The 16,110-nt window shown below is 50.5% G+C and overlaps 1 protein-coding gene across 1 annotated transcript in view; it reads left to right on the forward strand.

The window, feature by feature from the left end:
* NUP210 (nucleoporin 210) overlaps positions 1–13,969 on the forward strand; it is an 86,695-nt gene extending 72,726 nt beyond the window's left edge. Inside the window, exons 31-40 of the mRNA XM_068162620.1 lie at positions 1,189–1,364; positions 3,466–3,683; positions 4,697–4,833; positions 7,106–7,229; positions 8,350–8,496; positions 9,931–10,181; positions 10,659–10,878; positions 11,437–11,532; positions 11,679–11,762; positions 13,769–13,969. Coding sequence (XP_068018721.1) covers positions 1,189–1,364; positions 3,466–3,683; positions 4,697–4,833; positions 7,106–7,229; positions 8,350–8,496; positions 9,931–10,181; positions 10,659–10,878; positions 11,437–11,532; positions 11,679–11,762; positions 13,769–13,878 — 1,563 coding nt within the window. The 3' untranslated portion in view covers positions 13,879–13,969. The remainder of the gene's footprint in view (positions 1–1,188; positions 1,365–3,465; positions 3,684–4,696; positions 4,834–7,105; positions 7,230–8,349; positions 8,497–9,930; positions 10,182–10,658; positions 10,879–11,436; positions 11,533–11,678; positions 11,763–13,768) is intronic.
* Positions 13,970–16,110: the final 2,141 nt, after the last annotated feature.

The following is a 16,110-nucleotide window of genomic DNA, read 5'->3' on the forward strand; positions in this document are numbered from 1 at the left end:
CTTTAGCAGGGGGTTGGACTGGAGGACCTCCAGAGGTCCCTTGCAACCCCTCCATGCTGGGGTTCTCTGTATTACAGTGGGACAGGAGACTTGGGGCAACTTATTCTTTCCCATATCCAGGGAGTCTGAGCAGTGTTAAGCTACAGGGTAACACTGCAGCCTGTCAAGCCTACACAGCACTGCTGCTTGCTTCAATCCCCAGTGCTGGCAGAGAACAATATGTTGAAGTATCTGGTGTGAGGGTGTAAAGGGCCAGAATTTCCTCAGCAGTGCACCGTGACGAGGCAAGAGGGAATGCACAAGGACTGCAGCACATGGAGTGTAGGACAGCACCTTTTTCCTGTGAGGGCTGCTGGATACTAGCACAGATGGCCCAGTGAATTTGTGCTGTCTCCATCCCAGGAGATTCTCAGGTCCAGCCTGCACATGATTCTGGGCACCTGGCTGAAGGTAATCCAGCAGGAGCACAGCATGGGACTAAACAGTTTCCAGAAGCCCTTTTCAACTTCAGCTGTCCTATGGCCCTGTGAAATAACTGTACTGATAATAACAGAATGCTGGGACTTGGAAGGGACCTCTGAAGATATAGACTAGAATTAACCAGGTTGGAAAAGACCTTTGAGATTGTGCAACCTATCACCCAACACCATCTAATCAACTAAACCATGGCACCAAGCACCCCATCCAGTCTCTTCCTAGACACCTCCAGTGATGGTGTCTCCAGCACCTCCCCAGGCAGCCCATTCCAATGGCCAGTCTCTCTTTCTGTGAAGAACTTCTTCCTAGCATCCAGCCTAAATCTCCCCTGGAGCAGCTTGAGACTGTGTCCTCTTGTTCTGGTGCTGGCCACCTGGAGAAGAGACCCCAGTCCCACCCCTCTGCCAAAGCAGGGTCACCTAGGGCAGACCACACTGGAACACATCCAAGCAGGCCATGGAAGGCTCCAGGATGGAGACTCCACTACCTGTCTGGGCAAACTGCTCCAGTGCTCTGCCACCTTCAACAGTAAATTAGTTGCTCCTCATGTTGAGATGGAACTTCCTGTTTGAGTTTATGCCCCGTAGCGAAGGAAGCTTTGCATATTTGCATAATAAGAGCCCCTGCAGATGTCTTTATTTTTATAGAGGTCTTTAAAAAACCCAGAACAATAAGGCAATTCAGTTTTGCTTTTCACTGGTGTTTTTACAGGTCCGCCCAATCTCATACCTGAGAATCTCCATGAGCCCTCTTCTGCAGGCAGGAAGCAGCAAGGCCCTGCTGGCTGTGCCCCTGGGCGTGACGCTGAGGTTCACAGTCCACTTCCACGACAGCTCTGGAGACGTTTTTCACTCACACAACGCCCTGCTCAGCTTCGCCACCAACAGGTAGGGCTCTGTCAGGTACTGACAGAAAGCAAGGCAGGCCCCAGGGCAGCCACAGCAAGGAACAAAGATTGTTCCAGAAACCTCAAGTGAAGACACAGCTTGGGCTGGGATTGGCAAAGAAAGGATTTTGTCTCTGCAGCCTTTAGAGGCACCGCAGCAGGGAGAAGAGTTGCAGTTAGCAATCGATTCTCTCTAGCAAGTGGAAAGCTCCCCAGATAAGCCTGATCCCCAGTGGGACCTACTGGGCTACAGTTCTGCTTTGAGTGACTCTGAATCATCAGCTTGCACACATCAGTGGCCTATATACACTAACTGATCCTACCAGCATCACCTTGCTGCCTTCCTCCTGCTGCTCTGGCACACTGACTCACTTCAGGCTTATGTAAAGTGGTGAACCTTCTGGATCAGGGCCTGTCTCTCCAGATAGGCTTGTGCAGCCTCTGCACAGCAGAGCCAGGCCTCCCAAGGCCTTTTGGTCTCTGCCTCAGAGAATAACAAATACTCTAAGCCAGCCTGCTTTGGTCATTAGTGAGCACTCACTAATTCCATTACTGTAACAGAGCTCATTTCCTGCAGAGCACTTGGCAGTTATAACACAGTGAGCATGATTAAAGGGGAAGAAAAAAAGGGCTTGAATGCAACATCTTGTTCTACCAAAATGGTCTGTAGAGTCTTCTGCAGTATACAGAGGTCCCTGAGATAACAGTGCTCTAGCTTCTAAAATAGCTGTGACAGAGCTGCTCCAGCACAGGGCTCATCATTAGCCCTACAAAGAGCAGCACTGCACCTTAACCTCAGGTGCTGCTGTGGCTGTCACTGTGGCTGTCCCTCAGCTGGGGACACTGCCAGGTGCTCTGCCTGTCAGTGTCTTTAGGAATGCTGAATTGGGGTAAATATCAGAACTTGCAGTCAAACGTGGTTCAGATTTGTGAAGCTGTGGCTGGAAAGCTGCCTCTTGGCCTTTTGATGTCTTTGCTGCTTAACTCCCCTAGGAAAGGGGAAAGAGACCACCTTGTTCTGAAGTTCTGCAGCTCTTTAAATGAGGAGGGAGTTCTCAGTGGTTCTGGGAATGACAACCTCTGCGTTTCCTCACCATAACAATGTGAGAACTGAGGTTTGCCTCAGCAGCACCTCAGCAATGGTTAGATTTTTCCTTACATTGTCAGGCGTCATTAGAAGATAACCAAAGCATTGTCAACCACCTAAAAAGAGCTCAAAATCTGCTCTTTATTGCAGGGAGAATGACATGAGCAAACTTAATCCAAAAGCATAGAATCACAGAGTGGGTTGGGCTGGAAGGGACGTTAAAGATCAGCTAGTTCCAACCCCCTGCCATGGGCAGGGACATTTCTTACTAGACCAGGTTGCTCAAGGCTCCAGCCAACCTCCCTTTCAACACTTCCAGCCTTGAAGCCTTCACAACTTCCCTGGGCATCCTGTTCCAGTGCCTCACCACTGGAAGAATTTCTTCTTAATATCTGGTCTCAATCCAACTTCTTCCAGTTTGAAAGCATTTCCCCTCGTGCTGTCATTCCAGACCTTTGCACAAAGTCCTTCTCCAACTCTCCAGCAGCCCCCTTCAAATCCTGGAATGCTGTTAGCCAAACCAAACCCCAGTCATGGCACACTGCCATGCTTCCATGGCAATACCTCCACTCTTTCTCTGCTTATTCTGCCTGTAAATGTATTTGCAGGTGCATAAAAAAATTCATCACCTTACACAAGTGAAACAGTCTTCCAGCTTGAAGTCATTGCCTCTCAGCCTATCACTACAGGGGCTTCTATAAAGTCCCTCCCCAGCCCTTCTGTAGCCCCTTCAGGTACTGGAAGGCTGCCCTAAGGTCTCCCTGCAGCCTTCTCTTCTCCAGGCTGAACAGCCCCAACTCCCTCAGCCTGTGCCCATACTGGGAGGTGCTCCAGCTCTTGGATTATCTTCATGGCCTCCTCTGGCCCTGCTCCAAGAGGTTCCTGTCTGTGCTGTGCTGAGGACTCCAGAGCTGGCCCCAGCACTGCAGGTTGGGGTCTCAGGAGAGCAGAGCGGTGCAGAATGCCCTCACTGCACCTTGCCTTCACCTGCAGGTCTCTGCTGTTTTCTCTGCAGGGATGACCTGGTGCAGGTGGGGAAGGGAGCCACGAACAACACCTTTGAGATCCAGACAGTGAACGTGGGGCTGAGCCTGCTGAAGGTGTGGGCCGTGGAGCACAGCGGCCTGGCCGACTACGTGGCGCTGCCAGTGCAGCACAGCATCCTGCCCGAGCTCAGCGCAGTGCTGCCCGGAGACGTCCTGTGCCTCAGCACCGTGTTGATACCACCACAGGGTGAGCCCCGGGAGAAGCAAATGCACCACTGATGCTGTTTGCTTAGCGTGAAATGTCACTGTTCCTGGCAAGGACAAAAACAGCTCTGATCACCTCCTCTAACTTGAATGGTGCCCAGTGCTGTGTGGCCTGTGCCAGGCTTCAGGCATCTCCATTCTGGTAGCTTCAAAGGTTGGGCTTTCAGGGGATTGTGCAGGGTCAGGACTGCCCAACTTCACTCTGCTGTTTGATTGGTAGTGTGAATTGGCTTCTACCACTGCAGCTGCAACTCACCCTGGTGTTGGGCTGCCACCTGAGCACCTAGAACTTGATCTCTCTGAATCACAGAATGGCTTTGGTTGGAAGGAACCTCAGAGATCATCTACTCTAACCCCTCTGCCATGGGAAGGGACACCTCTCAGCCAGACTTGGTTGCTTTAGGCTCCAGTCTGGACTTGAACACCTCCAGGGAGGGAGCATCCACAACCACCCTGGGCAACCTGGTCAGTGTCTCACCACCCTCATGCTGAAGAACTTCTTCCTCAGCTCCAGTCTAACCCTGCTCTCCCTCAGCTTCAAACCATTCCCCCTTGTCCTGGCTCTAGACACCCTTGCAGAAAGTCCCTCTGCAGCCTTTCTGTAAGCTCCCTTCAGCTATTGGAAGGCAGACCCCTGGAGTCTTCTCTCCAGGCTAAACACCCACAGCTCCCTCACCCTATCCACACAGCAGAGGTACTTCAGCCTTTGGATCATGTTTGTGGCCCTCCTCTGGCCTTGCTCCAAGAATTCTATGTCACTCTTACGATGGGGCTACCAGAGTTGGACCAGAATTGGTAAGTGTGTGTAGCCACGGTGGTGCTGGGTTGACAGCTGGACCTGGATGATCTTAGAGGTCTTGTCCAACCAAAGCAATTCCATGATTCTGTAGTGCCTGTGCAGTAGGCACATACCTGCAGGCACCAGTGAGGGCATGAAATGCTGCATTTAAGAGTTAGCATAACTGTGCTGAATAGTGTCCAACTGGTGTGTCTTAGGCCTGCCGGGCATCTGGAGCTCCTCATCAAACAGCATCCTTCAGGTCGACTCCAAGACAGGCGTGGCAGTGGCAAGGGATGTTGGTGTGGTCACTCTCTATTATGAGATTCCTGGATTGCTCAAGACTTACAGAGAGGTGAGGCACTGTCAGATCCCATCTGAGCTGCTGGGGTGGCTTTGCTTCAGGGGGAACCTCACCAAAAGGTATTCTTTCATTATTGTCTTAGCAGTACCTACAAACGTTACAGTATCACAGTATCACTATGGTTGGAAGAGACCCCAAAGACCATCGAGTCCAACCTCTCACCACAGACCTCATGACTAGACCAGATCATGCCCCTGTACTGGGCATTAGTGAAGCCACATCTTGAACACTGGTTCAGTTTTGGGGCCCTGACTCCAAGAAGGACATTGAGAGCCTGTAACATGTGTAGAGAAGGGCAACAACAAAGCTGGTGAAGGGTCTGGAGAAGAGGTCTGGGGAGGAGCAGCTGAGGGAACTGGGGTTGTTTAGGCTGGAGAAAAGGAGGCTGAGGGGAGACCTCATTGCTCTCTGTAACTCCCTGAAAGCAGGCTGAAACCAAGTGGGTGGTGGTCTCTTCTCCCACTAACAAGTGACAGGACAAGAAGAAATGGCCTTAACTTGCACCAGGGAAGGTTTAGGTTGAGTATTAGAAGAAACTTCTTCCCTGAAAGGGTTTTCAAAGCCTGGCACAGGCTGCCCAGGGAGGTGGTTGAATACCCATCCCTGGAGGGGTGTGGTGGTTTGAGCCCTAACTGGGATTTAAGAGCTCAGATGGGGGCAAGACTGAGAATCCCTCCCCTGCTCTCCCCTCCTCTTTCCCAATAGAGAGAAAGAATAAGGGAAGGAGCAAATCCACTGAGAAGTAATTTGGAGTCAGTTTGGAAGTAGAGAGGCAAAAATTTTCATTAAACAAATACAGATATATATATGACAATAACAGGAAGGGTTCACATGGGTAAGGAACAAGGGTGGATGGGGAAAATATGCATACAAAGCCCATCCTTTGGAGTCCTTTGAAGAGGTGTGGATGTAGCAGGGAGAAGGAGAACCATGCCTGACCACGTGGAACCAGGAAGCCAGCAGCAACTCTCTCTTTCGTCCCTGCGAGGCAGAAGTAAAAGAGAGCAAAAGGCTGCCGTGTCTTCCTTTTTATAGGCTTGCTGGACAGGGAGGGGGAGTGGAACAGACTCAGTTTCCCAGGGGGGAAACCCCCACTGGGGGTGAGAGAGGCTCTCACAAGCCCTCCCCCCCTGCTTTCAGGATGGGTGTAACCCATCACAAAGGGTTTCAGGGACACAGAGCTGTGGTGCTGAGGGCCATGGTGCAGCCTCAGATTTGGTAGAGTTAGAGAATGGTTGGACTGGATGATCTGCAAGGGCCTTACCAACCCAAATAATTCTGATTCTAAATGTGAGTGTTTGGAGAGTGTTGGGGGGGTGTCCAAACATGCTGGACTTTGGCTTTTACTCACCTATGTTAAGGAGGAAAATGGAGCCTAATCATCTCTGTTTTGAGCTTGCACTGTTCTTAAATTGAAGATTTGGATTCCTTTGCTTGGCTAAGCTGTTCCCAGATGTTGGATTTGCTTTGCTGAATGAAGCTGCAGTGCAGGCTGAGGTGCCAACAGGAGCTGCCTGAAGCGCTGTGCCGCGGTGCTGTGCCTCACTGATCAGCAGGGCTCCGTTGCATTGAAATGATTTTGTTTGTTTGCGGTGCAGTCACAGTGTTGACACAGTTCCTGCAGCAGACATTCTAGCCAACTTAAATAGAGATGTAGAGCTTGATGCTGATTAACTTATGCAGGTAGGCTGGAAAGGGGGGGAAAAAAAGGGTTTATTAGCTTCAATTGCCTTGAAATGGGAAATTTCTTACAAAGAAATTCTGTTCAGTCTGGAGAAGAGAAGGCTCCGAGGTGACCTAATTGTGGCCTTCCAGTATCTGAAGGGGGCCTACAGGAAGGCTGGGGAAGGACTTCTCAGGATCTCAGGTAGTGATAGGACTAGGGGGAATGGAATGAAGCTGGAGGTGGGGAGATTCAGGCTGGATGTGAGGAGGAGGTTCTTCCCCATGAGAGTGGTGAAGCCCTGGAATGGGTTGTCCAGGGAGGTGGTCGAGGCCCCGTCCCTGGAGGTGTTTAAGCCCAGGCTGAATGAGGCTCTGGCCAGGCTGATCTAGTGTGGGGTGTCCCTGCCCATGGCAGGGGGGTTGGAACTAGATGAACCTTGTGGTCCCTTCCAACCCTGAATGATACTATGATAAGAGGAGCAGGAGCTCCTAGAACCTCCTGTTGTAGCTACCAGGAGGTGCATTTCACACTCCAGTCTGCTCTGACCTTTATTTTTGTTCCATGATTATCAAACCCAGTTTTGTTTCATCCTTTCAGATAGTGATTAATCCACCCCAGAGGACTAAGGGCATGCACATCAGTAGAGTGAAGACAAGCTTCCAAGGAGCTGCAGCCTCCAAAGTGCTGGTTTCAGTTGGGGAAAGAAATCCACATTTGAATGGTAGGATAAATCAAAATATCTTTATGCTAATTTCAGAGCCCTGGAGCAGGCTGCCCAGAGGGGTTGTGGAGTCTCCTTCCCTAGAGAGATTCCAAAACCCCCTGGACACGGGGATCCTGGGGAAGCTGTTGTGGGTGCCCTGCTTTAGCAGGGGGCTTGGAGTGGATGATCTCCAGAGGTCACTTCCAGCCCCCCACATGCTGGGCTGCTGTGTCAATAGCTTATTTCATGTGTGAATATCCATGCTATGAGGTTTGGGGTTGTGGTTTGGGTTTCTTGTTTGGTTTTCTTGGTCTGTGAAGCTGGTGTAGCAAGGTCTCTGTGAACTATTGGTGCCTTGCTGGAATCCTGGGAGCTCTGGAAGAGTCTTAGGGCCACGTTAGGTAATTTGGAAGGTGTTTTGGGACACTGTTAAGATCTCAGCACTAAGATAAATAGGGAGATGATAAAGTATTTTCTTGTTATCAAAACCCAGCTGACAGGCAGTTAGCTGATTACTTGCATGTATGTTTAATGCCAATTGTCACCTCCAAGTTCCTGGTTTTGCCCTTAAGTCTTTTGCAGAAATTGCCAGCAAATCTAATCAACACCAAGGTGAAGCCTCACATTCTGTCCTTTGTTCAGTAAGATGTGTTGTGTTTGATTACAGCTCCTTTTGGTTTCCACCTTAACACTTAGCACTTACCCAAACTGCTCTGTGCCAGTTATTAGCCTAGCAAAAAACATCTTGCCAGAAACCAAAATATAAATGGAGACTCCCAGGCTCATAAAAGTTATTCAGCAGACAGATCTGAGTTGAAGATTCACTCTGCTTCATTCTGTCCTGTAAATAAATTATTCCTGTAAAAAAAAAACAAACCCCAACAACAAAACAAAGCAACCCACATGGTGTAAACATTTCATTGCCTGTCTCTGTGGCATTAGCCCTGTGGTAGGACAGCTGCCTCCCATTGCCAGCTGCTTTAGGATCAGCATAACCTTGTCAAGCAGTTTCAGAAGGTGGCAGAGTAACCTGATGTTTCTCAAGCCATGGGTTTGCTTTTAAATAATTAAGCTGTAATTAGTTCTAGTTTTCTAATTAATTCATTAGAGATGAATTATTTTGGTTTCTTCCCCTCAGAGGAGTGCTCGGCTGCTCAGACCGAAGCCATCGCTGAGCTGCAGCCACAGGCCATGATCGCCTGCCACCTCGAGTTTACCACTGATGCCTTGGACTTCCCAGCACAAGAGATTTTTACAGCAGAACCTGGATTTGAAGCAGTCTCAGGTGAGATGAGACAACATTTCTCAGGTTGTGGAGGCTCCAAGGCTGGAAGTGTTATCATAGCAGCACAGAGTTGCTTGGACTGGAAAAAGCTTCTAAGATCGAGTCTAAACCATGGCCACAAGTTTCTGGAACACCTCCAGGGATGATGACTCCAATGCCTGACCAGTCTTGCAGTGAAGAAATTGTTCCTAAATCTCCAACCTAAACCTTCCCTGGTGTAACTCAAGGCCATTTCCTCTCATCCTATCACTTGTTATTAGGGAGAAGAGACCAACTCCCACCTGGCTCAATCCTCCTTTCAGGGAGTGGTAGAGAGCAATGAGGTCTCCCTTCAGGCTCCTCTTCTCCAGGATGAGCAACCTCAGGTCCCTCAACCTAGGGCATGATGAGATTGAGAGCAGCCCTGCAGAAAAGTGCTTGGGAGTGCTGGTGGGTGAGAAGCTGGACATGAGCCATCAATGGGCACTGGCAGCCAGAAGGCAAATGGTGGTCTGGACTGCATCAAAAGCAGATGAGAGCTGATTCTGCCCCTCTGCTCCGGTGAGACCTCACCTGCAGTTCTGTGTCCAGCTATGGGACCCCCAACACAAGAAGGACATGGACCTGATGGATAGGGTTCAGAGGAGGATCAAAAAAAATGATCAGAGGGCTGGAGCGCCTCTCCTACAAGGACAGGCTGAGAGAGTTGGAGCTGTTCAGCCTTGAGAAGGCTCTGGGTAGACCTTAGAGCAGCCTTCCAGTACCTGAAGGGGGCTAAAGGAGAGCTGGGGAGGGACTTTTCACAAGGGCTTGGAGTGACAGGACAAGGAGCAGTGGTTTGAAACTGGAGCAGGGTAGATTTAGGCTGGACATTAGGAAGAAGCTCTTTACAATGAGGCTGGTGTGACACTGGAACAGGTTACCCTGGGAGGTGGTGGAGGCCCCATCCCTGTGTCCAGTGGAGGCTGCAAAGCTGTGGAGGTGCCTGGAGCATCTCTGAGAGGAGGAAAGGCTGAGAGCCCTGGGGCTGTTGAGCCTGGAGAAGAGCAGCCTGAGAGGGGATCTGAGCAATACTCAGCAAGAACTAAAGGGTGTGGGGCAAGAGGCTGGGGCCAGACTCTTGTCAGTGGTGCCCAGGGACAGGACAAGGGGAAACGGACACAAACTGCAACTCAGCAGGAGAAACTTGTTTGGTGTGAGGATTCTGGAGGCCTGGAGCAGGCTGCCCAGAGAGGTTGTGGAGTCCCCTTCTCTGGAGAGATTCCAAAGCCACCTGGCCATTGTGATTCTGGGCAAGCTGCTGTGGGTGCCCCTGCACATTGCTCATCTTGCTGTTTGTGGAATTTTACCACAATTTCTAGATCCTCTCTGAAGGTGCCACAGAAATGTCACTTTGCTTGGGGAGAAAGCCTTAAAGAGGAGCAATTAACAGTCACACTGCTTTTGTTTCTGTAGGCCATTACACCTGCTCCATCACAATGCACAGGCTCACTGACAGGCAGCTGAAGCAGCTCAGCATGACCAAAACCTCCCTCAGAGTCACAGTTTCCATGCAAGGCAGCCACTTCTCCGGGGAGCAGATCAGCACTGAGGTGCCATTCAACCCTGGCTTCTATGTTGACCAAACAGAAATGCTGCTCAGTAACCTTCACACAAGCTCTGAGGTGAAAATTTTTGGTGCCACTGAAATTCTGGATACCCTGGAGGTGAGTGTGTTGCTTGAAAGTATCACATCCCAGCTGAAAGCATTTTGAACTGTCACACACAGCTTTCTCTAGGTCACCTCAACCATGCCAGCAGGGCTCCTGAGATGGTCTGGCTCCTCAGTTTTTGCTGTTGTTTTGGGGTAGTGGGAATGTGCCAGGCTCCCTGGGCCACTAGCTGGAATGTGTTAACCAGCTCCCAGGCAGGGAGGCACAAAATCTGTTTGATTCCCAGCAGCACAGGCAGGATCTTGCCCACTTCCTTGTTTGCCTCCCAGTGGCCTAGTGAGGGCTGCTTTGAGTTTTGCTGCTGTGGGGTTAGCCCAGAGCCACAGAAACCAGTGGCAACAAATGGGGGGAAGTGCTGTCCTGTAAAGGTACAACCAAGACCAGCTCCTCCTGAGGGATGAGTTGCTCTGTGTCTCTCTGGGCAGTGGGCCAGTGCTGTGCTGTTTCAGGTTGGTTTCTGTCCCTTGGCAGGTGAAATGTGGGTCACCAGCAGTGAAGGTGCTTGAGAAGGAGAAGTCCTCTGGGCTGCCCAGTTACGCAGTCTACACTGTTAGTCTGTCTGACCCAGGAGTCTCCAGGCAGCAGTCCTTATCCACCACCTTGACTGTCTCCAGCCCCATCACTGACCAGTCCATTGCCATCCCAGTGACCCTCATGTACTTGTCTGACAGAACCAGAGCGCCACTCAAGCGTAAGTTTACCTCCAGACTTTGTAAACCAGAAGAAACCTCTAATTTCTGCTGATGTTCATGAGGTCATCAGCTTTGGTGTGCTTAAAACCTGAGCTGGCAGCTAACATCATCATTGACACAAGAGAAGGAAGAAATACTTTAGAGAGTGTGATGAGACCCTGGCCCAGGTTGCCCAGAGAGGTGGGAGCTGCCTCCTCCCTGGAACCATTGCAGGTCAGGTTGTTTGGGGCTCTGAGCAACCTGCTCTAGTTGCAGATGTCCCTGCTGCCTGCAGGGGATTTGACTGGATGAGCTTTAAAGGTCCCTTGCTACCCAGAGCAGTCTGGTTCTGTGTGAGCTGTTCCCTGTGAGCAGAAGACTTGAACTCAAGTGTGCATTGCAACTTCACCTTCCCTTTTGGGTCAGCCCAGAGGACTCTGTTGAACTTGGGGTAAACATCCCAGTGCTACAGTGTCTGAAAGCCAAGGTTTTGTTCAGCTTTTCAGTTTGGTTTTGGAAAGCAGGTTGGAGAAGATGATCTTTTAACTCTCTATTGTCTCTTTTAATGAATTCTACAGCAGGGGCCAGTGTGTTCCACCACTTCCTCGACTCTTACAAAGTGATGTTCTTCACACTCTTTGCGCTGGTAGCAGGGGCATCCGTGCTGGTGATAGGTAAGAGAGTGAAAGAGTGCATGAGTACTTTTGGCCATCATTCTTGCAGTGTGAGATGTCAGTGAATGATTTCCTTGTGAAAGGAGTCTGCTGTTGTTGTCAGTGATTTACTGGTTTGGTTTCTCTCTCTTTGCCATGTCTTGCAGCCTATCACGTAGCTTTCGTGCAGAGGGAACAGCAGAGTCATCCAGTGTATGTCCCAAGGACATCTCCTCAGCACAGCCACAACAGTAAGCAGCTGTTAGCAGTTATCAGTGAATTGATCAGCCTGGCTCTGTGGGAGGAGGCTATGAGGGAGCCTGTGTCCTGAATTCTACTACAACAAGCACTGTGCCACATCCTGGGAAATTTGTTGCTTGTTCTGCTGCCCCCTCATTCCAACCAACCTCCCCTATACCCATGGCTAATTCTTCTGAAACTCCTGGCCAGCTCCAGAGACCTGGGAAATAGGGAGTGCAGCTCAGCAGCTGGGTAGAGGAGAGGGAGCCACAGTTGGGCTGCTGCTGAGGGCAGGTAATGCAGAGCTGGGCTGCTGGTGTGATGTGCTGGGCAGCAGCTGGCTGCTCTGGGGGCTCTTGTCACCCCAGGTGAGCTGCAGCCTGTGCTGCTGTGGGCTGGGAGCTGCTGTGAGAGACAGGGGGAAGGGAAAATGTCCAGTTCTAGGCTTCCAGGTTCAAGAAGGACAGGGACTTGCTGGGAAGGGCACAGCAAAGGGTTACAAAGACCCTGAGGGCGCTGGAACTGCTCTGTGAGGAGGAAAGGCTGTGAGAGAATTGGGGCTGTTTAGTTTGGAGAAGAGCAGCCTGAGGGAGGATCTCATCAATGCTGATCAATACTTCAAGGACTGGTGTCAGGAGGGTGTGACCAGGCTTTGGCAGTGGTGCCCAGTGACAGGACAAGAGGCAATGGGCACAAACTTGAACATCAGAAGTTCATCTAAACACAAGGAGGAACTTCTTTAATCTAAGGCTGCTGGAGCCCTGGAGCAGTCTGCTCAGACAGGTGGTTGAGTCTCCATCTCTGGAGAGATTCCAAACCCAGCTGGATGTGTTCCTGTGTAACCTCTGGATGAACCTCCCTTGGTAGCAGGGTTGGACTTGATGATCTCTGGAGGTCCCTTCCAACCCCTACCATTCTGTGATTCTGTGGTATGTTAGAGGCCAAAGGACACAAGCCTATAGAAGCCTTAGTGTTCTCAGGGAATAGTTTGTTTCTTCACTGCTTTTGATCTTGCAGTCACCTTTTATCTATTTTCTGACATCACAGAGTTTCTATTTTATCAGTTTGCAGTGCTGCAGAGCCATAGAACTGTTTTGGTTGGAAAAGCCCTTTAAGATCATCCAGTCCAACGTTTCTCTACCACGGCTGGGGCTAAACCATGGCCCTCAGCACCACATCTTTGCCTTTTTGAAACACTTCGAGAGATGGGGATTCAACCACTACCCTGGGCAGCCTGCTCCAGTCTTTGAGACCCCTTTCAGGGAAGAAGGTTCTTCTAAAAGCCAATTTAACCCATGACAATGTTTCAGACAGCATAAGGCAAATTCAGACTGCAAGTTCATTGCTGAGGTGAAATTGCTGAGGGCTGTGCCCCCCTCAGAAGACTTAATCAGTTGTTTAAAAGGAAGGCCTACAAAATGTTGATAGTTCTCAGGTGCCATTTCACCACGCACTGAGCCAAAGGGGTTGTTTCACTTGGAAGGGATCATTAGACACTTCCAAGGTGTTCCAGCAGGTGATCAGCACCAATTACTTGGCTTTTACTTCCTTCACCATGTGGAAAACTCTGATGAATGTGTGGACCCTTTGATGGGTCAAGAAGAGACTGGCCTTGAGCACATTGCTGTGAATGTCTGGCAAGTCCCTGAGCTGAAAGTATAAATAGCTTGTGATAGACTACTGTGTAACTTGTTGAGATAGGGAAACTGCAAGATTGAGATAGAAGAATCGCAGCAGAAGAAACCTGGGCTAGCTCAGCAGATACCTGTAGCAATCTATCAGTAGCCAATAAGAGCCTTAAACTCAACTTACTAACCAATTAGAAGTAGCCACACTGGCACAACAAACATACAAGTATGTGTTTCTTGAAGAAATAAACAGCACTCTGTACTCTGCTCACTACGAGTGTGTGTGTGTGTGTGTGTGTGTGGCTTGTGTCCGCCACCATAACAGCGACATCGCCACTCCTGAGCATGATTGTTAGCTGCTTCTGCCTTCTTGTCCCTCTGTGTTTTAGGTTTCTCTACATCCCCTGGGCCTGCAGTGTATCACTTCAGCCATCAGCCCTCCAGCAGGAGCAGAAGTCCCTCGTCCGCGCTGTGGAGCACTGCCTATGGTTCCCGTTGAACCAGGACTCATCCTTGTGCACTAGGGCCGGGAAACAAACCAGAATAAATCCTCAGTGCCTTTCACAACAATAAATTTAAGTTCTTCCATAGTTGTGCTAGAATTCCAGTCATCTCTTGAATGTAACTTGCTTCATAATTATTACTGTTTTTTTTTTTTTATTTAGAGCTCTTTGATGTTTTTTTTTTAAGTGTTCTTTACAACTTATTTTACCTGGTGGTGTATGCTCTGTGGGGTTAGCCCAGAGCCACAGAAACCAGTGGCAACAAACAGGGTGGGAAGTGCTGTCCTGTAAAGGTACAACCAAGGCCAGCTCGTCCTGAGGGATGAGTTGCTCTGTGTCTCTCTGGGCAGTGGGCCAGTGCTGTGCTGTTTCAGGTTGGTTTCTGTCCCTTGGCAGGTGAAATGTGGGTCACCAGCAGTGAAGGTGCTTGAGAAGGAGAAGTCCTCTGGGCTGCCCAGTTACGCAGTCTACACTGTTAGTCTGTCTGACCCAGGAGTCTCCAGGCAGCAGTCCTTATCCACCACCTTGACTGTCTCCAGCCCCATCACTGACCAGTCCATTGCCATCCCAGTGACCCTCATGTACTTGTCTGACAGAACCAGAGCGCCACTCAAGCGTAAGTTTACCTCCAGACTTTGTAAACCAGAAGAAACCTCTAATTTCCGCTGATGTTCATGAGGTCATCAGCTTTGGTGTGCTTAAAACCTGAGCTGGCAGCTAACATCATCATTGACACAAGAGAAGGAAGAAATACTTTAGAGAGTGTGATGAGACCCTGGCCCAGGTTGCCCAGAGAGGTGGGAGCTGCCTCCTTCCTGGAACCATTGCAGGTCAGGTTGTTTGGGGCTCTGAGCAACCTGCTCTAGTTGCAGATGTCCCTGCTGACTGCAGGGGATTTGACTGGATGAGCTTTAAAGGTCCCTTGCTACCCAGCGCAGTCTGGTTCTGTGTGAGCTGTTCCCTGTGAGCAGAAGACTTGAACACAAGTGTGCATTGCAACTTCACCTTCCCTTTTGGGTCAGCCCAGAGGTCTCTGTTGAACTTGGGATAAATATCCCAGTGCTACAGTGTCTGAAAGCCAAGGTTTTGTTCTGCTTTTCATTTGAGCATGCCTTTATATGTTGTGAAGAGCTCAGCATTTTGAGACTGTGAAAGTAAAGAACAGGCTAAAGACAATTGTCTGTGAATGTCTTCAGCTGTTATTAGCAGATCACAGGATCAGGGGCTGTTAGGGGTTGGAAGGGACTCTGGAGATCTTCCAGTCCAACCCCCCTGCCAGAGCAGGACCACAGAATCCAGCACAGGTCACACAGGAACACATCCAGACAGGGCTGGAAAGGCTCAGTGTTTACAGTCAGGAGCTTTCCCCTGTTTTCACTAAGCATTTGCTGAAGTGGATGGTGGCTGAAGAAGCAACTCTTGATTTTTCTAGGTTTGTTCAGGCTTCCCCCATGTTCATTTGGGTTTTTAAGGAAGGACATTATCTTTCTCCTGTTTTTTTTCTAGAGCTCTATGAATATCTGAGGGGTGCACATATCAGGAATGCTTTTTTTCCCCCCTCAGAAAAAGGAAGCAAATGCTGCAACTGCAGCGGTGCCTCAGCAGCGCCCTTCCTGCTGCAGCGAGCGGCCCTGGGGCTGGCTCTGGGGACGAGAGCTTTGCTCCCAGACAGAGCTGCATCGCTTTACTGCGGTTCGTCACCTACTCACTGCTCTGACTTAGAGCTTCCTCTGTCCCCTGTTTCTGGAAGAAAGTGTTTCTGGACCCCAGGCGTTTGCACGGTGGGCAGGGGAGGGCTGAGCCGGGGCACAGCCTGACCGCGCAGCCTGCCTGGCTCCCGCTGCCCAGCCCCGCGTGCCCCGGCCGCCTGGGAGGGCGGCTGCTGAGCCCGCCGCCGTGACTGAGGCAGGCGTTGTGCGAGTCGCCGGGCAGCGCCCTCCCGCCACGGCACCGCCGCGTGCCTGTGCTGAGGAGAGGCGGCCGCGAGGCTGGGCGGGAGCCGCTGTGGGGGCTGCCGCTGGTACTGAGCGGGAAGCTGCCTGCGCCTCGCTTTGTGACAAATGCATGACAAAATTAACGGCCGATCAAAATTTTACTGAGAGCAAATGAGCAAAAGCAGCCTCTATAGGCTCCGGCTCCATCAGCAGCTCGCAAACTCTACTTGGTTTCCAGTTCCGCAATGCGCGGGCTCGGGCGGCAGCATGTTGTGGTCTGCAACGTCCTTGCAC

This window comes from Melanerpes formicivorus, unplaced genomic scaffold (assembly GCF_026170545.1).
Source record: "Melanerpes formicivorus ecotype bairdi unplaced genomic scaffold, bMelFor1.0.p_v2 SCAF_66, whole genome shotgun sequence".
In the NCBI taxonomy this organism is placed as follows: Eukaryota; Metazoa; Chordata; class Aves; order Piciformes; family Picidae; genus Melanerpes; species Melanerpes formicivorus.